The sequence below is a fragment of the Electrophorus electricus genome, chromosome 25 (assembly GCF_041902795.1).
Source record: "Electrophorus electricus isolate QZ-2024a chromosome 25, ASM4190279v1, whole genome shotgun sequence".
In the NCBI taxonomy this organism is placed as follows: Eukaryota; Metazoa; Chordata; class Actinopteri; order Gymnotiformes; family Gymnotidae; genus Electrophorus; species Electrophorus electricus.
In genome coordinates this window covers 11,507,711-11,530,099 of record NC_137521.1, presented here as the reverse complement: position 1 = coordinate 11,530,099, position 22,389 = coordinate 11,507,711, and the positions used below count along the sequence as shown (strand labels likewise).

General features: G+C 40.8%; 2 protein-coding genes across 3 annotated transcripts; one reads left to right on the top strand and one right to left on the bottom strand.

Annotated features, from left to right (window-relative positions):
* The first annotated feature begins 737 nt into the window (after window positions 1-737).
* On the top strand, window positions 738-18,685 carry pgm5 (phosphoglucomutase 5). 2 transcript variants are annotated; one of them, XR_014119907.1, is made up of 11 exons: window positions 738-1,453; window positions 3,695-3,857; window positions 4,567-4,713; window positions 4,825-4,950; window positions 5,122-5,312; window positions 5,796-5,950; window positions 10,649-10,764; window positions 11,437-11,572; window positions 12,182-12,365; window positions 12,859-13,150; window positions 14,859-14,996. XR_014119907.1 is itself a non-coding variant. In XM_027014387.3 (11 exons), exons 1-11 carry the CDS (start codon window positions 1,196-1,198, stop codon window positions 17,334-17,336), a joined length of 1,704 nt encoding a protein of 567 aa, XP_026870188.2. In that variant the 5' UTR covers window positions 746-1,195; the 3' UTR covers window positions 17,337-18,685. The 2 variants fall into 2 exon arrangements, 1 of the variants encoding a protein (XP_026870188.2); XM_027014387.3 differs by lacking the exon at window positions 12,859-13,150 and adding an exon at window positions 17,247-18,685 and having other exon boundaries at window positions 746-1,453.
* Window positions 18,686-19,317: 632 nt separating this feature from the next.
* Window positions 19,318-21,360, bottom strand: LOC113580064 (transmembrane protein 252). The gene is made up of 2 exons (XM_027014388.3): window positions 20,633-21,360; window positions 19,318-20,026 (listed from the first exon to the last, which is right to left on the bottom strand). The coding sequence occupies exons 1-2, from the start codon at window positions 20,998-21,000 to the stop codon at window positions 19,765-19,767; spliced, it is 630 nt and encodes a 209-aa protein (XP_026870189.2). The 5' UTR covers window positions 21,001-21,360; the 3' UTR covers window positions 19,318-19,764.
* Window positions 21,361-22,389: the final 1,029 nt, after the last annotated feature.

The window sequence follows — 22,389 nt, the reverse complement described above, 5'->3', positions numbered from 1 at the left end:
TGCGTTTTACAAATTTAATTGCTTTCTCCTAAGAGATGTGTGTTTTTATATCGCAACAAAAAAATAAAGTTCTCATAAAAATAAAACGTTTTTAGTTTTCTAAAAATGTTTTTAAAAGTTTTTTTTTGTGAGACTTTATAGGTATAACCCGTGCTAGGGTGAAAACAGGAAAGAGAACATTTTCTGAAATTATGAAAACCAACACAATTATTCAATTTCTTAAGCAGTTTTAAATGGTATTTCAAGTGTTCGCGAGAATTAAAGAAATAGCCACAAGAGGGCGTATGAGCTTGTACATGTATTGAACAGACACGCATTTACAAAACATTGAATTTTTTTTTTTTTTACTCCTTTAGTGTAATACAAAGAACTTACGGTTTGGTTTGTAAGTTTTTGTTTATATTTGTAAAGCGTATTTGCAAAGAGAGAACAGTATACATTTATTTTTAATACGTTTAGCTATTTGATGCCAAAGTAAGCTCTAATATTTTAAAATGTATACTCAATATATAAAATATGTATTAAAGTATTTGGCCTCTCAAAAAAAGGCAATTTAAATAACCTGTCTGGTTATTTTCTCATAATGTTTTGTCATTTATTCTAGAGAGTGCCAGGTGATTGCTGTGCACCACAGCACACGTGCCAGAGCCAGCGGGTGCGCGGTGGGCACTAGAGGCGTCGGGTTTCAAAGCGTCGCACCGTATTATCCATCCTCGCGCACCATGCGCTATTTTTATCCGCCACCGACGCTGCTTGAATGAGTTTTGTGACCCTCCCTTATGTTTCTTTTAGCAGATTGTCCCGGTAACAGCTGGAGAAAACGGGCGCGTGACACCGGACCTTGAGATCGGTTTTCTTGTTTTATTAAAGACTTAGATTAAAAACAACAAACAAACATATTCTTATATACAACAGTACACGCGTGTATGCAAGTGTTTTGTATTTAGGTGAAGTTTTCCACACAGCTGTCACGGGACAGTAGCGCATCATCCCAGTCCACGTCTCTCCTATGTCTAGGACGCACCGCAGCCGAGTTAGCGCATAAACGCACTCGTTCAGCAGGAACCCGCGGGAAATTGGAGCTTCCAGAGCTTGGGATACGTCCTGCAGCACTCCCTCATCATCCAAGTAGCCTCCAGCAGTTTTCTTAGGACGAGGACACAACTTTGACGCGTTCCGGAGCGTCTCGGAGATCATGGAGACCAACCCTATACCCGTCTTAACTATTCAAACGACCCCCTTTGATGACCAGAGGCCCGGCACTAACGGGCTGCGAAAGAAGACTTCTGTTTTTGAGAGCAAAAAGAACTATTTACAGAATTATATTCAAAGTGTTCTGTCCTCCATCGACTTGAGGGACCGTCAAGGATGTACCATGGTTGTTGGCAGCGATGGGAGATACTTCAGCCGAGCCGCGATCGAGGTTATCGTACAGATGGCGGCTGCCAATGGGGTAAGAAGATGTTAATGATGAGGACGAAAAAAATGAATTTATTACCCCCCAAATATCAGGATGCCTAAAGCATTACATCGCCTCGTAGATTTGAAAGTGGCGGTGGCACTTCGTCGTGGTCCTAACACTCGCATATTCGGGCTACTACTTGGCCAACTCTGATCTGTAAATCTGTCAAAGCATTGCTGAGCATCTATGCGCGTTTAGCGTGTGTTTAACGAACACTTACTAATCTGTTCATTTATTAGGAACTTTCTCTTTGCTAGATGTAAATGAGACACTTTTTGTGCTATCCCAATTTGACATGATTCCTAAAACCTTTCAGATTCCTTTCAGATCCCCTGTGGACATTTTATTTTCTTTACCACTGTTTGCCCTCTTCCCACTGTTTGCTGCCATTGTTTTGTTAGGGTGTCTACCACACATAAATAATGTCATTAGTCACAATGCATGACATATGTTCCATTCATTTAAGGGAGTTAATCATTTCTTTCCTGCAATTTAATGCCATAGGTGTAACTCTAAGTGCCAGAGGTGTAACGTAGGCCATATTTTGAAATGAAATGAAAATGTTTACGCCAATATTTTATGCTTGGTATTTTCGTCTCTTCAGTGCTTTCAGATGCCATATCTTAACAGTATATGACTTTATCCTGAGATTCATAAGTATACAGCCTCGTTGCTGCGTAAGACAGGTTTGATGGAAGACCAGCGGACAGAGAAAGTCCACTTGCCTGTATTAGGCTTTTTGGGGTTTTCTTCAGCCCATTAGTGAACAGCACAGAAAATGGGAACATAACACAACTTTAATCTTCCATTTGACAGCAGAACTTACATCACTAACAATGATCACATCATGGGAAACAGTTCTGGGAGTGTGATGTACATATTTCTCTTCAGCTAAGAGCGCCATGTGTTATCAGCAGTGCCATGCCTCCCCAGTGCTGTCCTGCCTACACGCTGCTTCCCGCGAGTGAGCCTCCCTTGCTCAGGCCAGTGGTGGGGAAAGCCCAGAGAGATGGCCCAGAGCCAAGCTGTTCTGTACTCTCTGCCCCCAGCTCCTCAAACCACATTCTGTTGGCCTGCGGACACATTTGTCAAATGTAGTCTGGGTATAGCAGCTCATGTACAGTATAAGCTCATTTGTCATTGGTGTATATCTATGGTTAGTATACTTAGCGTTTGTGCATGTTAACCAAGCGTTTGTGTCGCTCGCTCTCTCGCGCTCTTGCTCTCTCTCACACTCGCATGTAAACTCTCAGTAAGTCTCAGGGGCATGTAACATTCAAGCTATGATTTCCTGAGCAGTGTGTGTATCCAGAACCAGGACCTTATATGGATACACTGCTCAAAGGCTTTGGTGGAATATTTTTCACACTCCTGAGGACTGAATCTAGCCAGTGCAGGCAATAAGTCAAAGGCAGCAATCTAAGCATCTAATGAATAGCAGTTTAGCTTAGCATAACAGCAGTAGAGGAGGCACAGGCGTGACAGTGTGCTAGGTCATTAAAAATGCCAGGGTGAAACGGCAGACAATTCACTAATAGAAAGTGACTGATCCTGTAAAGCTTAATGAGTCAGTGAACTGCTGTGACATCTAGTCTGCTGCAGTCAGCTACCTTGTGTGATCTAAGCAGCGTGCGGAAATGTGGTAACCAGCACTCCGTTGGAATGATTCATGCCTAGAAATGATCAATGAGTAGACCCTTAACTAAAATTAGTTCTTGAAGAATGTGCTTTATAGCAGCAGCTGACCTGAGGTCAGGTCTCTCCCATTACAGGCCTAACCATCATCACTCTGTGTAAAACTGTGTGCATGTTCTATGTAAAACGCTTTTCTCAGGTCAGTTTAATCCTGTTGTCGGAGTGCCAAAACATTTCGGGAGGATGTGCTGGCCACTCTGGTATGCAGCAGTAGCTGTGGCTGGCACCTCTGAAGGCTGCAGGTTTCAAGGCGTACCTCTGTCGCAGCTATGCCTGCTGGGATAACTTCTGCATACCATACTGAGCACCCCTGAATCACAGCTTCCAGAAACCCAACCACTCCATTCCACTGGCTCTCTGCTATATAGAAATAGAGAGTATTACAAAAAAAATACATCAAGATGTTTGTTTTGTCCCTTTTAATAATGTGAAACAATGTGGGAACTTGACATGATGACTGTTTCCCTGCAATAATAGCTATAATTGTTTTTGAATTCGTAACTACTCTTCTAACAGCTGATGATGTATGTTCTGCAGATAGGACGGCTGGTGATTGGACACAGCGGTATCCTGTCCACGCCTGCAGTCTCCTGCATCATCAGGAAGATAAAAGCAATCGGTGGTATCATTCTCACTGCCAGTCACAGCCCAGGGGGACCGGCTGGAGACTTTGGCATCAAATTCAATATTGCTAATGGAGGTGAGAAGCCCATGTTCCCATACAAAACAAACACAAGAGATCCAAAAGACCTTTGGAAGCTAATGGTTTTAAAGATTTCTGCTAGAGCCATACAAAAATGACTTCATTTTTCAGTTTCAAAAAGATTTATTTTCACATACTGCGCCGCCCTTGAGTAAATGTGTTGGTTTATGACTCGGAAAGATGTATTTCTCATGTCAGCCTTTGTGGCATGAAAAACATGATACTTCTGAATGACCATGAAAAAAAGAAAACATTCCAAGAGGAGAGCACAGTGAAGGCCCAGGTCATACTTCCTGTGAGAGGAGGTGCAGACACCTCACACTTCCTGTGACTTCTGGTGTTGGGAAGTAGTAATGGCAGGAAAAAAAAACTTTTATCTAACAAGAACAATGATTATGTAACAATTACAGAAACCATTACACTGGGTTGCCCTTGGACTGGTAGTAGACTGGGTTGGTCTTGGACTGTCACTAGATTCTCAATGGTCTGCCATTGGTAGTCTAATAATCATTTTTCATCTTTGTTGGTTTACTTTGATATCCTTAATTTTTGAATAATGCTCATCTCCAAAACTTGCTATAAACTAACTTTTAACATCAACCACTGTTTCATGACATAGGTACATGAAGAAGTAACCACTGTTTTTGTTTTGTTTTGGGTTTTGTTTTTTAAGGTGTTGAATAGTATTTTGGACTCTTGTGTGCAGGACCTTCTCCAGATACAGTAATGGAGAGGATATACCAGGTGAGCCGCACTCTGGAGGAGTATGCCATCTGTCCTGACCTGCATATTGATCTCTCACGCCTGGGACGCCAGGACTTTGACCTGGAAAACAAGTTCAAGCCCTTTCGGGGTTAGCTTTCTCAAACTTCCTTTTTAAAATTTTGTGTTAAAAAAAACATTTAGATGTAGCCAGGTGTCAATGTTGTCATTTGTTGGGAATACAACATATTTCTCTTTGTAGTTGAGATTGTGGATTCTGTTGAGATCTACCTTAACATGCTACGTGGGATCTTTGATTTTGGTGCCATCAAGAGTCTACTGACGGGTCCAGAACAGCTAAAGATCCGAATCGATGCGATGAATGGCGGTGAGAACTTCCCAGAGCCTTTCCGCATGGCCCTTCCTCCTTTTCCCTTTTCTCTAGACATGTTGTGACATCTCTAGCACCCTTAGATCATGTATACATAAACATTCCGTGTTTTGTCCACTATGAATTATCGGGATTTGATATGAAGTCCTGTGATGTGTGTCGCATCAGTGATGGGCCCCTATGTCAGGAGAATCTTGTGCGATGAGCTCGGGGCACCCGCAAACTCTGCTGTTAACTGTGTTCCCCTGGAGGATTTTGGGGGCCAGCACCCCAACCCCAACCCCACGTTTGCGGTGTCGTTGGTGGAATCCATGAAGGGTGGAGAGTTTGGTTTTGGAGCAGCGTTTGATGCAGATGGCGTGAGTATTATTAAGCATCTGATACGGAAAGACTTTAGTAATTAATTCAAAATTAAATTACTAAAAGATTCATAAAGCAAACGTATGCATTGCATTAATACAGAACACTGATAAACCAAATTGTAGCTTAATTGCTAGCTTTCAGTAGAGGTATTAGTTGATTTCCAGCCATTTAACTGAAGTGGCTGAGTGTTATTTGATCCCAAAGCACTGTTTATTCTGTCATTCTAGTGAGTTTTATGTGTCTTGCATAGAGTTTTGAAATTATGACATAAAAATGACAGGAAAAAAGATTAGCAAGAATAAACACAAATTCCTGGTATAAACATTTTTAGTCACACTAGACTTAATTATTTTTCATATTTCTCTTTTTCTGTGATTGTACTTTCTATCAAAATTGTAAAATAATTTGTGCTCTTGTAGTTCTACCAGCAGTATAACACTAATGAGCTGCTACCTGTGTGCGTGTGCTTGTGTTTACAGGACCGCTGTATGATTCTCGGTCAGAACGGCTTTTTCGTGAACCCATCTGACTCACTGGCAGTGATGGCTGCCAACCTGTCCTGCATCCCTTATTTCAGACAGGCGGGCATACGTGGCCTAGCCCGAAGCATGCCCACCAGCATGGCCCTGGACAGGTGAGACAGACGTCCACGCATGCCCAACAGTCACCTCATTTCAGCACCACGTCTGAGAACACGAAGCGGGAAGGCGAAGCTCTGTGGGCTGCATTGCCAGCTGGAGAGTCTGGGACATCTTACATCTTACATACATGCACTGCTTGTGAAGGGAGATGTGATCGATTGGTAGAGATTGGTAAAGTATTGACATTAGCTAAGCGATACCTGCGATTCAACACAGCTGGCGGTAGTTCGTGGATGTGGCTTTGTAGGTGTAAGAATGAGGCTACCATCGCTCAAGCCCCAGGGAGAGCAGCTGTTGAGCTCTATCTTTCACTCGCACTCGTCTGAGTCTCCCACTCACCAGAGGCACCGGTCATAATACAGGGAGACAGTAAGATGTTTCTTAAGGAAAGGAACAGATTTGATTGAAAAAGAAAAGAAGACGTTCAGCTCACTACAATATTTATTAATAGAATATTAATTAGTCATTTGGCCAAATCAGGATACTACAACAATTATTTTTAACAAGGTGCTTTTTTCCCAGGTCTTTTGTCAATGATCCTCAATTTTACTTACAATTTTATTTATTTGTTAATCTACTGACTGAATATGTAGACCTACCCACTGGAACACTTTCTGGGTTGGTTAAAGTAATGCCAGAGGTCAGTGCTTAAAATGGCTCTCTAATGTGGCAGACTTACTGGAATAGCTGATGTGCTGAATGATTTGGGTGGAAACCACCCCCTAGGGCCCTTTTTTCTCAACAGACACTTTCTAACAGACCACCCCTATCTTCGTTCTGTTCACTCTCTGTAATAAAGTTCCCTGTTGTCAGGAGCAGTGGAAGGAATCGGAGGGTAGTAAATGCAGTCAGGGGCTGGTGGAAACTGTGTGATTGCTCTAGAGGAGGTCAGAGGGCAGTAGTGGGAGGGAATGGGAGGGGCAGTAGAATCCATCAGATGGCAGTAGAAGCAATCAGAGAAGAGTAGCAAAATGGCTAGGTCAAGTAGTTGTAGAGTGGGGACCCAATCTCTATGAATAACAGAGTTAGCTCATCTCCACACTCCCAACACTGCCAGGCTAAAAATAACCCTGAGCTTCATCACGCTAAAGATACTCACATAGAGTCCTGGCTTTAAATACATGTGATTTGAGGTCCAATACTATTTTCTTAAATGTGTTTTGTTGTGACTCAGATGAGAGTTTTGTTGGTGTATGGGCACAGCATATTTTATTTCCTTTAAGTATAACTGACCCACTTTTCCACCTCACACAAAAGTTTGGCATGTCCACAGATCTGACAGGAAACTGGCTGTAATGGAAGAATGCGACACCACTAATAACACTGGGAGTAAAATAGGAAGTGATCTTATTCCAAACCACCCACGTCTTGCCATGTGTTAAAGAATGCCCTCCCATAGAACACATTTTTTTACACTTAATTACTCACCATTTGTTTACTGCCATGTTGCCTACATATGATCAACGTTTCTCAAAATATGATTATGTATGCACATTCTTTACAAAATGCGACTCTACAACATGTACATATTTTCTTGCAAATAAAATTAAATAGAATTTAGTTTATGCCATGTTTGAAACAATCATCTGAGCTTTGTAAAAAATCTGTTTGACAGAGAATTGCCAGGATCTTTTGGCCTGTTAAACTGTCAAGTTTCACAGAGTGAAACTTTGCGTCATAGCACATCATAAGTTATCGAGCACTTCAAGTGAAAAGGCTCCTCACCCGGTAATAAAATGGACCCACAATGTTCAAGCAGTAATACACAGAGCCTGATCCTGTGGTTATGTGCTCTGTTCTGGAGATTCTCACGTGTTGTATCAGCTGACCAGTGCCTCCGGGTTTCCTATACTAGACATGAGAGAAAAGAGTGTTGCAAGATACACTAGGGATAATTTGTTTGTTTATTTTTTTATTTTCCTGCACAAAGGAGATCTTGTTTCTAAGCTGACATTACATTTTCCCGGGGAGCCAGGGTTCTTCACTTTTAACTCCTGCTGTGCTGTTAATCCAGCAGTAGATTCAAGTCATCTGTGGAGCACCTGTGTCCACAGGACTCCCACCAAGGCCCTGAGTATGATCACAGTTTGCAACCCAAAGTTTATACTTCATATATTCAAATGAATTACATTCATAGTAAATAGATGCAGCTTGATCAGGAAATTTGTAGTCAACACCCAGTCTCATCAGTGTCATAACACTGTGTTGTTTTGCGAGTATGATGTTGCAATATCAAAGCAAATTTTAGCACAGTTGTACTCTGTATTTCAACAGTTGAACAAAATATTTTTTTTAAATATATAAAACTGAAATGTAGAAAAAACCAAAATGCCGCAGCGCAGCACAAAGAGATACTGGGCAAGTTTTTCCTAGCCTAAAAAAAAATCTGTCATTTTATTTTCAGGCTTAATGTGAGTACATAAAGCACACTCCCAGTGAGACTGATCATTGGTTTCAGAGCACAGGGCTTGTTTTCAGGAACAGAAAGTGAATTTGTCTGCAGAGATTCATGTTGTGTGAGAGCATGACCTCTCTGTCTACAGCCTTTTTAGGCACTGTACAGGCGCTAGCATAGCTGGTGTTTAAACGCTCTGCCACTTAGCTGTGTGTGTTTATGCAGCGCCAGAATGCTGGAGATAAGTTTGTGTCTGTTGTTTGAGAAGATGTGTGTGTGTGTGTGTGTGTGTGTGTGTGTGTGTGTGTGTGTGTCTGTCTGTGTACTCAGGCTTAAGTGTGTGAATAAGTGTAATAAGTGTGTGAGTACATGCTTAGGTGCATACAGTACTCTGCAGCCCCTAGTATTTGATAAGTTACATTTGGCGTGTGTGTAGATGGGTGTGTGGGTGAGTCTGGAGACAGGAAACATCTGTCTCTTTCCTCTACGCAGGTTATTTTCCTGCCAAAAACAGTCTTGGCAGTATTTAACAACATCATAATACAGTACACAATACAGAGACGTAACATGCAAAGATAAAGCGTGAATGAGCATAGGTGACAGGGTCGTATGTCTCACTGAGGAGTTTCTGTTCTGCACCAAAACTTGATCCTTTGCGAGTGAATAGTTCAGCATGCCTGGAATAACCAGCAACACTGCTGTAGGTTGTGCTGTCCTGTGCATCCACTGGGCTGGTGGGATTGTTTACTCATGCAGCTGTGCTGAGGGGAGAGACCAAAGCAAACACCACTGTAGTTCCCTTCCTCATTTTTCAGATGTTTCAATGTTCTTGGACATATTTTGATATTTTGAAAAACATTTCTGAGGCATAAGTGAGAACCATCTTAGGACATCTTTTCCCTCCAAATGACAGCATGGCACCTGGTTACTGAGCGCATGTGCCTGTCTTTTAGTTGTAAACTGAAGATCAGGCTTTATTGCCATGGGGAGGTCACAGCTACCTGGTGCAGGTGCTGAACTCCAGGAAGGAGGGCCATTTTCCAAATGTTATGTTCTTGACATTTTAAAAAAGCCAAACATACTTTCTCACAGGCTCTCTTAATTTTCTTTTTTGCATCTACTGTTTTTCTCTATCCATCTCTCTCCCTTTCTAGGTTTTGCTTTCTTACACACATACACACGTACGTACACACACGTATCAAAGATGCAAAACATGTTTGTGTCTAAAAGAGCAGGGCCACACTTACCGCTTGTTTTGGCTGGAGATATGTGAATAAATTATTAACAAAAAGTTAAAGGGTCAACAAGTCAAGATTTTAGTTTGCCGTCACCATGCCAGGTTTTCCTTTCCAGGCCGCACCCCAGGCAAATAACAGCGCTTTACTTTTATTTAGTAATTCCAGCCAGGAGTAAACATCTGAAGCTCAGTTACGTTACTGCTTCTCTCTCCTGCTCACAACCCATAATGCCAGACTGCATTGTCTGAAAATAGTCATGTATATATTAGCAAGTAAAAAGAATTAGCAAGTAAAAAGAGTTTAACAAGCCTATCTGCAGTCTCTTTGTATAAAGGGGTGCATGCTTAAAGGTTCTCTCTGGAACAAACTCATATAAGCAGGAAACATGCCCACTGACGTGACTGCACCGCAGAAAGGTCCAGCGTTTTTGTTAGTAGATTGGTATCTTCCCTCCACCCCCACCCCCCGTCTTTTTGGTTCCTCCCTCTTTTCTCCAGCTCACCGCATCTCCTTTGTGAATAGCTCCAGCTCTGGCCAGGGCTCAAAGTAAACACTAGCCAAAAGCTTATTCTGCTTTGTTCCTGCTCCATTTGCCTTATTACGATAGCACATTTGAACCTGTATAATTGTGTTAGTCCAAACTCGTAAGGTCAGTGTGTGGCATGTGACCAATGATTTTATGTAAAACAGAAATGGTCCATTCTGGAAAAAGAGGACATATCTCACTTTGCCTGGCAATGTAGTATACCAGAGTTGTTTGTTCTCTGACATTGTATTATTTATTTTTACTCCTGATGTTCCTCTTCCTCCTCCAGATCATCGTCATCATCATCATCATCATCATCATCATCATTATCATCATCATCATCTTCTTCTTCTTCTTCTTCTTGTTCTTCTTTCTACTTCTTCCTTTGTTCTTCTTCTTATTCACATGTTTTAACTGTAATGAAATATTTGTATGAAATGGGCATTTTACTGTACATTAATGCTGATGCTAAAGTATTTGGGCCAAACAACAACAACAACAAAAAAAAATCACACATGCTGTTTACTTGCAGAGTGGCCAAAGCCATGAAAGTGGCACTGTATGAAACTCCTGCAGGCTGGAGGTTCTTTGGGAACCTGATGGACTCCGGCAGGTGCTCCTTCTGTGGAGAGGAAAGCTTTGGAACAGGTGAGTGAGATATCACTACAGGCTCCTGGGAGGGTACACCACATCGGCACACTCACAGCCTTTATTTGTCTGTTAAATGTCTGGTAGGCAGGTCTGGACAGAACCCTTCTGTAGTGTCTAAAGAAACCTCTGGAGCTGTGACTTCATTACTGCCAAAACACTTGCCTATTACAGCACACTGATTCATCACGAGCAGCACCTCAGACAGCTTTTGCTGTTATGTTTGTAGTACATGGTAGTCCTCAGCCACAGTGCGAAGCTCGGCCATTCTTCTGCTATAAAAGGAAGACAGACCAGTTAAACTCAGAGAGAGAGAGAGAGAGAGAGAGAGAGAGAGAGAGAGAGAGAGAGAGAGAGAAAGAGAGACAGAGACCTGGAAGTGAGATAGAATGAGATAAAGGTCTTCATTTATAGAAAGCTGAAGAATCATCCCCTCTAGATCATCCATATATGGGTACTGCAACATGAAAATCACACACAATCATTTGTTTGGCCTCACCATTATTTCTGTTTACGATTTCTATTTATAGTGGTTAGACACTCAATATCATTAGACACTTTCCAACATCAATATCCCATTGATTTTGAATTTCAAAAGTATAAAAAACAATCAACCAAAATAAATAAACATGAACAACATGAATACCCTTGCTGCTCTGTTCACTGCCACAGGTTCGGACCATATCCGTGAAAAAGATGGCCTGTGGGCGGTGCTAGTGTGGCTGTCAGTCATATCCATGCGAAAGCAGGGAGTTGAAGAGATAGTGAAGGACCACTGGGTCAAATTTGGCCGAAATTACTACTGCAGGTAACCTTCAGCACCATGCATGCATGACCCATTTGCTCGTAAAAATGTTTAGTGCAAGTTTTGTACAGGTTTGTCTGGACTGATTAGCGTAAGCCATTACTTATCTCCAGCACAATTTCTGACCAGAATCCTTCTCTCTCACTGCCTGCTTGTAGCTGCTATCTTAGCTGCTTCCCCATGAGAGAGGACCACTGAAGCCCGCGCTCCTCTGAGTGCTCCTCATATTCCATGCATTCCGTGTTCCCATACAAATTTCCCACAGCAGGAAGGCACGAGCTCTACCACTCTGCACGCAATAAGCTCTTCTGCTCTTACTCTGCCAAGATTGCTAAATAGGTTGCTAAATCTGGGTAAATTATGCACTGAAGCTGTTTTTATTATTTTATTATTATTTATTATTTTAGTATTATTATTTATTTCCGTTTCTGTAATACCACAAGTTCCAGGAAGTTTTATTCCATTTCAATGTTGCAAAAATGTTTGAAGAAGGGAATTTCACAATATGATTTCATGAGCTGTATGTATTCTCCAAATATATGACAGCTGGACGTTTTGATTGGATGTGTGGCACTATTAGACATTGCTGTACTTATCTATCTTAAATGCCAGGTTTGATTACGAAGGCGTAGATCCCAGGGCAGCATATTACCTCATGCGAGATCTGGAGGCGGTGATCACAGACAAGGCCTTCATCAGTCAGAAGTTTGCTGTGGGAAACAATGTCTACAGCGTGGAGAAAACCGACAACTTTGAGTACATTGACCCGGTGGATGGCAGTGTTTCGCGAAACCAGGTTAGTGGCAGCTCGCTTTGAATGGGTCAGCCTCCATAAAATGTTGTATTGCTAATTCAATCAAAACTTCAATCACTCCCCAGAATGTTCAGTACAAAGTGATTGTGTTATAGTTTTAATCCTGATACCTTCCACTAAAATATATGCATTAGGAAAAAATCTTTGTTTCTATGAAAGTCTCTGTGAATGTCCTGAGCTCTGTAATCAGCATTAAAATCAACAAGGACTAGTTGTATTATCTAATCAGGAAACATCTTTATAATAATAGTCCTTTTCTCTATTAAATATTTTTGTATTCAGGCAGCATATTGAAGGGTCAGCTTTGGAGGTAAGGGCTTTGGAGAGAGATTTGAGGATATTTATACTGGGATAGTTCACAGATCACTAAAATGTGATGCATGCATTTTTTTTAGCTCTTCGCTGTGCTTGTAAAAAGAAGCTGTCTGGGTTTTGTAAAGCGTTACAGGTTTATAACCAACTGTTTTCTACTCAGAGGGAGAATTCTCTCCTTACACCAGCACAGACCACCCACAGGGGAGAGGCTGTGCACAGGCTGCCGCTTCTGACCATGCAAAGATTAAAGACTCAGCTTTGCTGATGAATATAAGGAACAGATGGTGGATGGTGAACTGTTTTGGACTCCACAGACTGTACAGACTCCACATACTGTACTGTCCACAGACACTTTCAGATTTAATTGTACAGTCAGTGACAGAGCTGTGATGCTGCTGTTTCACTCATCCCTCCATAGATATCCTTTGGTCATATAATCCATCCTTAAAAAGGTATTTTATTCATTTGGCCCTGGAATGTGCCCTTTATTATGTTTTTGAATGTGTTTTTCTTAAGCCGTTACCCAAAGAAGTCCAGGCAGAAAATGTACATTTACACATTTACTACAGACACGGATGTGTAAATGAAAATGCCCAATGTCTGACAAGCCGTCATTTTCTGGCCCTTTCACATATATGTCAGTATGGGATTAGCACTAGCAGGATTTCACACATACACGCACACACACACACACACACACACACACACACACACACACACACACACACACACACACACACACACACATGCACACACTCCACCCCATGTTTGAGTTTACCCAGCTGACTCCCTTTGTTTCATCCAGGAATTTTTGGAATTTCCCACCCTTTCCTTTGACATCTGACAACTAATAGTTCTCTCTGTCACACACACACATATGCGCTTGCATGCGCGCACACACACAACGAAACACACAGGCACACAGACAGATGCACATACACACACACACACATACATGTGTGTCTATGAATGAATGTTCACTCATTCATTCCCTTGCTCTGTCACCACAGACTAGTAACTCTTATATTTCATCTACACTTTACACTTTCCAAGCCCTCAACTTCTGACCCCTGACCCTTAATCCCTGACCCCTGACCTCTGGCCCTACACCACCCCATTTCAGCACTGCACAGGCTCACCTAGCAATGTCTGCTAAAGTCTTCTGGGACAGAAACAAACACCTTGAGGGATGTAGGCATGTGTTGCACTCTGAATGCAGATCTGCCTACTGAATGTTGTGCTGGGTTAAGTTCACTGGTTGATAAAGTGTTGACATTGGTTACACAATAATGTGCCCGTGACCTGTGAATCATACACACACACACACACACACACACACACACACACACACACGCAAACACACACACACACACACACAGCAGATTGGCCATCCGGTCCAAATGTGCAGGCGGCATCTCAACACCCCAACATGTATTACGGCAACAGACATTCCACTCCAGGCCGGACTGTGTCAGCTGTCCCAACCTCTTGGCACAGACTGTCAGTGGGGAGACGCAGGGGGCTGCAGAGAGGCCCTCAGCTGTCAGAGACATTCACACACACACACACACACACACACACACATACACACACACACACACACACACACACACACACACACCCTGCTGGGAGATGGTTAATGACACTGTGGTGACAAGGAATGAACAGAGAGGCCTGAGGCGATCTTCACGCTGCCCAGAATCAGAATTCACGGCCCGCTCGGTCTTCTCTGTCTTTCAAACTCACCCGCTTGGATGGGCCCTCACTCAAGCGCTCAAACATACAAACACCCTCACATGCTCACTAATTCTCACATCTGTGTCGGCAGTATCTGCCGACTCTCTATTAGTGACATCTAGTGGAGAATTACCCCAACCACATAAATGTCCGTGATAAAAAAAAAAAGATTTAAAATTAGATGCCTTTTTCTTTGTCACCAGAAACTTATAGCCATTAAAGGTAAAGAAGCATAGATTTGATGTTTGTGTTGGATGAGTACGTCTCCAAAAGTCCTGAAGTGATCAAACCTGCCACCTTTACGTCCTGGCTGATGCATTTAGTAACTAGACCCCTGTCACGTTCTTGGCTATAGGTTTTCATGTTGTTGCTGTTCCTGGTGGAATAGCCTCTGATGGCATCTGCTGTTATTTTAACCTCCAGGGACTAAGGATCGTGTTCACAGACTCGTCCCGCATCATATTCCGGCTGAGTGGTTCTGGGGTCGGAGTGGGAGCCACTATCCGTATTTACGCTGAGAGTTACGAGAGAGATCCAGAAAGACACAGCAGGGAAACGCAGGTAATGGCCTCTCCTATCACCACACACACAAACACAAACACACACACACACACACACACACACACACACACAGAGGATGTGAGTGTCCAGACAAATTGGGCACATGCCAATTTTACATCAAAATGATGTTGTTATTTGGACTTGTTTTATCTTTATGGTAGTTTTCTAATTATTCAGCACATTTCTTCAGACCTAGGCTAAAGTGTCATAATTTTTATCAGTACCCCCTTGATGTTCTGTTGACTGTGTTGCCAAAACCTGTGCTTGCTGGCACTTCCTTCCTCTCTGGGTATGACAGAAGACATTTTAAACATGAGGGTGTTTGTTTATATTTCTGTGATGGATGGAATTTACAGGGAGAACACAGGAAGCCTTTAGTGCTCTCTCTCTGATTGGTGGCATACAGATTTGCCAAAACTAATCTATTCTGCAACAGCTCTCTTCCGTCCCAGGTTAAACTTGTTTTGCTTCCTGACTTCAAATGCAGAACTCAGGAGAACTGAAATTCAGTTGTGTCTCACTGTCACTTTATATATTTATAGATTCTACTATGCAAAGACTTACAATGACCAGGTATATGCATTTTCTATAAATGAAGTAATTTACTTAACAACAATCAAAGCAACCTGATATCATTGTACTTCTAACATATTTTACAAGAGTAAACTATATATATATATATTTAATACAGTGTATGGTTGCTATGGTGTTGCACCCCTTTAAGAGACCTTATATAAGTGGCATTGATCAATCTTTAGCCATAAATAATGGAGTAATGGACCTTTTATTACTACCATTGCAACATTAGCAATGAAAGCACGCAGCATGTCCTTTAACGAGTAATGACAAGAAATCTTTTATAACAAGACACTATCAATTGTTCATAAGTCCATTTATTGAAGCTGTTATTGATGTAGTATTGTCTTCATTTCTTCACAGAAGCAATTATCATTATTTTAACTGGAGCTCATTTTTTACATTATGTATAACTAATATATATATATGGAACTATATATATATAACTATTATGTATAACTAATATATATATATATATATATATATATATATATATATATATATATATATATATATATATATATATATATATAGTTCCATTACAGAGTTCTCAGTGGGATTGTTTACAGCAATTACATTTTCTTTTATTGCATAATTAAAAAGGTTTTGGATTCTTATATTACTTGGGGGTGATGATTAAGGTTGCTAGTAATAACATTAAAACTAATGAATTGGTAATAATAAATAAAAAGAACATTTGTGTAGTGTTTATTTTGTGCAAATACACACCGGACAAATGCAATATAGACAATATACAAATTTAAATAAAGAGCAATAAAATTATAACCAGCAAAAAAACAAACAAACAAAACAGCCATAAAAAACCCAAACGTTTTAGATAGCAAGGTGGGAAAAAGAGGGTCTTTACTCTCCAAAGCAGAACAGAGAAGCTCTCAAAGAGCACAGAGCTGGCTTAACAAAAAAAGCCACAGACAATCGCTAGCAGAAGCCTCGGGGTTCTGACACATGGCGGAGCAGCAACAATCCTCGGGGCGTCTTGTTGAGCACAGTAGGCGAGCAATGCACAGTATTGGATGAGTGTACCTGCGGGCTTTAAATAACGGGAGAAACAAGAGGAGGCAAGCTAGACACAGTGCACATGGTTAATAACCAGGTGACTGCGAGGAAGGCAGGCATGATGTGTGTGTGTGGCAGTGGGAATGTCCCATGGGTGGGGTGACTGGCACACCATGACATTTGCAAAAAAACTTTTTTTATTCTGAAATATTTCATCTGATTATTTAAATGACATAATTAATCAAATTAGTGTTACTTGATAATAACCAGAGTCTATTTAATGAGCATTGTTTACTTGTTCATTTGACTGAAATTTGATACTATTGTATGATTGTTTGATGGTTTTATCAGCCCCCCTCCCCCAACCACTTCACTAGCCAAGAGATCATACCAGTATGAACCAGACTGATTAAAGAACAACCTTAGAATGACTAAGCAATCAAAGGGCATCCAGGCACATGGAACAATATTGTGTTATAGGCACAGTTTGGCCTCATTTATTACCTTTATGGAGTCTAAATAGGGAGTGCTTACGTGGGCGACAGGATCAAAAAAACATTTGTCGTGGTACTCCTGGAATATTGGCACGCCTCTGTTATGACGACCTTGATGGGTGAAGCTTTTTCCATTTTCTTGTGTTTGCGCGTTGTTGCATAGGTTGTGCTGGGGCCTCTTATTGCCATTGCTCTGAAGATCTCGGACATCCACGAGCGGACCAGCCGCCGGGGCCCCACTGTGATCACCTGAGATGGGTGCGGTGATGCATGCTGGGGGCCCAAACCCCGAGACGGTCTTCTTCTGGGACCCAGTCTCCACATCTTCACAACCTAGCCGTCACTTTCCCCATGCTGCAGACACGACTCTACAACTCTCGCATGGCACAACTTCTCACTGGCATATATACACTGTTTATGGGTTTTGCTGCTGTTTTGCAGACTAAACACTATCCCTATCCCTCGTCCTGCTTTTCTTTCCCTTCATCCATTTTCCCTCTCTCTTTCTTTCTCACTCACTCTGCCTCTCCCTCTCTGCTCCTCGCAGTCTCACAGAGAGCCGTTGTTCTTCTATTGGGGGGCTCTGTTTAAAGCTTGACTTCTGTTGCACACTTACATAGGCTATATGAGCCACACGTAAAAAACCAGGAGCAGAATGATATGTGCATTTTATTACCCATAATGCCACATTCACACTGCATTTTTTGTTTGCATGACCACCCAATATTCTGGGGATGTTGAACGCAGTGGGGGGAAGAATATATTCTTTGGTTTTTAAGATGACTGTTTATAGATGTTTATATATAAACATTTGTCATTATTGCACTTGAACACTTCCTGCTGTTGCATATAAATGTAATAACACATAAACATTTACTATTATTGCATATAAACATTTACTATGGAAGAGTGTTCCTTGCGGATGCTTAGCACGTTGCTGGCTGTGTGTGCTTTCTTCTGGAGCGCTGACCATGGTCTCCCCATTCCCAGTGTGTTGTTTGGTTTCACAGCAAATGGCAAGGCCAAACTTTATTGTTCCAGAACATCACAGAGTGCATTTTGTTTGAAAGTGCCAGTTTATACAAATGTCTAAAACACCAGTGGAGGGAGAGTTTGTAATCTGTAGATCATGCAGTGTGAATGGGGCATTTGATAATGATATGCACAGCTGCAGGCTATAGAATGGATGGGTTGTAATCATTTAAGGTCAGTATTTCGGCATATATCAGTATGGGGTCACTGCAGTGTTAAAGAAAAATGCACTCAATACCAACAACAATACGAGGGAGCAATTTTTTCACCCACTTCGTGATATGAAAAATATTTTAGGAGTATAATTCAAGAAACCTTGCAAAATGTAGAATTAAGATCCAACATGCAAAGTGTTATCTTTGAAGCATGTTTTTTGTTGATGTTATATTACAGCTTATGACTTGCTAACATTGGTTTTGTTTTGCAAGTCTTTCAGAAGGCTATCAGTACCACTTTTTGAAATGTGAAATATTGATCTTTCCTTTAGATTAAGAAGAAATGACAACCAGAAATAAATGCAGCTTTTGAATCAGTTATAAATTTAAGAATAATAAAAAGCAAATAGCAAAACCAGTGCAAATGAATTTAATTTCGGATCCTACGTTTTACTTTAAAAACTGCCATTTGTGTGTATGGGGTTAATGGTAGTTGAGTGGATAAGGTCCTTGACTAGTAATCGGAAGGTTGCCAGTTCAAGCTGTACCACTGCCAAGTTACCAGTGTTGGGCCTCTGAGTACCCTTAACCAACAATTGCTCAAAAATGGCTTTGGATAAAAGCATCAGCTAAATGCTGTAAAAAGGGGGAAAAGTGTATTTAAATTCACTGTTTAAATGCATCTGAGACGATTCCAGACTAGTTTATTCAGTGGTTATTAAACTATAGAAAATTTCAATAGAAAATCCCCATTGAAACTGCAATTTAGCTCACAAATGGATATAAACAGTGGTTGAGAAGGCAGACCTACATTGAGAGATAAGTTCCATGTTCAAAGCTTTGGGCAGTGAGGGAGCAGACATAACAATATGACAGGCATGACCTATTGATGCAAAAAAGAACATCGACAAGGCTTCAATATGCCAACAGAGAGACTCAGTGCTGGACCTTTGCAAAAGGTTTACGCATAAGTTGGGCACATTTGCAAAGTGTTTTTTGTTACTGTCTCTGCATTGTCTTTAATGTATGGCTTTTCAGCATATTGTCCATTGTTGTATTGTTACATTCATTATCATTGTTCCAATATTCAAGACAATTTTCACTCCCTCATGTAACAGTGATCATTATGTGATGATACTTTGGGAGCTCACACCTACCATTACATAGAATGATCACATCATGTTCTCATAAAAACAAAGAAAAAATGAGAACAAACAAAAAACTATTTGCTTTCTCTGGCTCCAGTGTCCTTCATACTAGTATCATGTCCTGTTTTTATTTTGTTCTGATGAAGTTCCATCTTCATAATCATCTCACAACCTACAGTCTTTCAGTCTCTTTTGGCAGATTGTTGGAGTATACCAAACTTTTTCATTCTTCAACAGTCATCCAATTATCCGATCAAATGAGAAAAGGATTAGTTTTAAGAATCACATTACTCCCAATGACTCTGAAGTTGGGTAACAAATAAGATTCTCTGAAGAATGCAGGTTCTCAAACAACCTGGAAGCTTCTAAACTCACTTGGTGCACTTCTGCCTGAGGCTTGTGGTTCACTCCAGCACTGAAGAACAGCTTGCTGGTAGCCAGGTGGCTGCTCGAGGCTGAAGGTCTCATTAAAGGTCTCTGAGCAGCTCTCAGTATACACAGGGGGTGCCAAGTCCAGTATTCTTGTGCCTGTAGGTATGGCTGCAATGTCTCCGACAACATTAGTACCAACCTGGGATTCCTCATATGATGGAGGATAGAAGTTTGGTCTGAAAAAAAAAATGTTCATGGAAAAATTACATTTTTCATTTGCTTTTTGACTGGTGATCATGGTCTTTACATTTTGCATCCAGCAAACGAAAGAACTAGTCTTGTTTGCTAATGGTGTGCAAAAATTTCACTTTGCAGATTTGTTATTGAAGTTTTCCCAGCAGCTATTTCACATGCCATACTAACTTCCATTGTTGGAACTAAGTGATCTGTTGAGTCCTGATAACATTTCCGTAACACATGGTATTTGTTCACAGGCCCTGGATGTTGTGTTTCGTAGTTTATGTGTAGCTAAATTCAACACTCAAGTTTGCCAGTGTTGCTTTTTTCAAAGTTTACTGAGACAAAAAAAATGTACTTTGAGTGTGAGCTTCAGGGCTAGTACTGATTCTGGTACTTTAGTGCATTTATATTAGATTATTATTTTCCTGTGTATTAAGCCTTCTGATCTGCAATGTTCCTTCAGCGACTATAGATCTTTGCATCACTTGCATTTAAAGTCATGAGTAGTTTCCCTACATATAAAGCACTGTCAAAAGTATGTCAGATATGTGTGTCATAGAATGGTGACAGACATAAATATAGTAATAACAAGTCAATCCTACCTGTCTACAGTAAAAACGTGAATTTCAGTGCCTTGTAAGCTTCTCCTAGATTGCTTGAACAGCACTTTTTTCATTCCATGACTGACAGCCCATAACATCCCAGTGGCAAGAAGGATGAATCCCAGCATGAGGACGAGGTAAGTGAAGACATCCCTGAGGGTCTGCCTTTGATCACTTGAGATGGAATTAATTAAGACACCTCCACAGATGAGACTTAAGCCAGCCGTGGGCACCACAAGACGGCCTGCTGCCAGCAGGTGCTTCCTTTTGTTCATAGTGTTCGCACAGATGAGGACCCAGGTGCTTTCTCTATCAGTCTGGAGAGCAGAATTAAGCTGCACGAGTTCCAGTTGCACAGTCAGTCGCATCTAAATAGGAGATCCTCCGAATTGCGATTTATGAGGAACGGACTGAAGTTTGACCTACTTGACGTGTATTGTTAAAAGTCCCAGGCCTACTGAGTGAAGTAAGCAGTAAAAGGCAACTCCAGGGCTTTGTGTGGAAGTGGTGTTATGATAAGACTTGTGTAAAAGTCTGTGATAAGGCTTGTGCAAAATTAAAGTTGCGCCCTGGTCTGATGGAACGCCACATCATCTTCCACGCAGTGCCAGAAGACTGACTTCTTTCTTTCAAACATAAAAGCATTTGTACATAGACACTCTGGTGTTGGCTCATTACTAAAACGTTTAACTCATTAATAATGTCTTACTTATATTTTATGTGACAGTAATGTTCTGCTTCAATCCATATTTTACATTGCAAGTGGGTAAACTTAAAATTACACACACAAATAAAATCTATTACCGAATAGTTTAAATAACATAATTGAACATAATACTGAAAAATGAACAGCATGAACCGCACTGAGAATGTGTTCTGCAAATTCTGTTTATTAATCAAAAGATGCTATGAATTGCAAGCAATAAATCAATATCTCTACAGTGCACTGTGTTATATTTAGTGTATATTTTCTAGAAAGATGTGATATTTAAATCAGTGTCTCAACTTGGACTCTTTTACAACTTAGCCAATAAAGTGTAAAAGTGTACAATGCAACACTTTTATTGCTCAGGTCTAAAATATATCAAATGGGACAGAGAGAACTGCATAGGCATACACAAAATTACAATGCAACACTAATTATTATTCCTCCACATCTGATAAATAGTTATGACGTAGGCTGTATGTAACATTTGCCTTTGGCAAAGCAGGCAGCCCTCTGGTTTCTCACAAACCCTCTTGTGAATGAACAGTACACAATTAATATTTATGATTAATTTATAAATTATTTGCATATCATTAGTCTGCCACTCAGGACTGTGATGAATGAGCTGTATCTTTTTACTACGTTCATAAGAACAATTTATCTAATACTATATAAAAGCTGAGCTAATGAAAAGGTTTATGACTTGTATCAAGTTCTTATCTAATAATAGCTAACCCTTTGCCTTATCTCCAAATGCCCATGGAAATTCAATAAAGTGAAGTTCAAACTATGGAAAGTTCTGCAAAGGTGTAGAAGTCTGAAAATCACTGTTAGTTCCTGGTTACACAGGATCAGGCCTACTACACAAAAATATGAAATATTAGAAATATAGATAAAATAATTCGCACTACCCACACCATCAGAGAGTATTATTCTAATTATACGAGTGTTTATAATAATAAAGAGAAGGTTGCTTGTTAAATCATTATACAGCTGCAGGAAAACATGCATTTCTGCATGAATGACAACTAGAATGTGACTATCATCTTCC

Excerpts from the sequence above, each read along its gene's own strand:
- pgm5 (XM_027014387.3), top strand. The coding sequence starts at position 1,196 with ATGGAGACCAACCCTATACCCGTCTTAACTATTCAAACGACCCCCTTT. Across the intron at positions 3,858-4,566 it reads ATTCAATATTGCTAATGGAG|GACCTTCTCCAGATACAGTA; the intron begins GTGAGAAGCCCA and ends TCTTGTGTGCAG. Across the intron at positions 5,951-10,648 it reads ACCAGCATGGCCCTGGACAG|AGTGGCCAAAGCCATGAAAG; the intron begins GTGAGACAGACG and ends GTTTACTTGCAG.
- LOC113580064 (XM_027014388.3), bottom strand. The coding sequence starts at position 21,000 with ATGCGACTGACTGTGCAACTGGAACTCGTGCAGCTTAATTCTGCTCTC. Across the intron at positions 20,027-20,632 it reads CACGTTTTTACTGTAGACAG|ACCAAACTTCTATCCTCCAT; the intron begins GTAGGATTGACT and ends TTTTTTTTTCAG.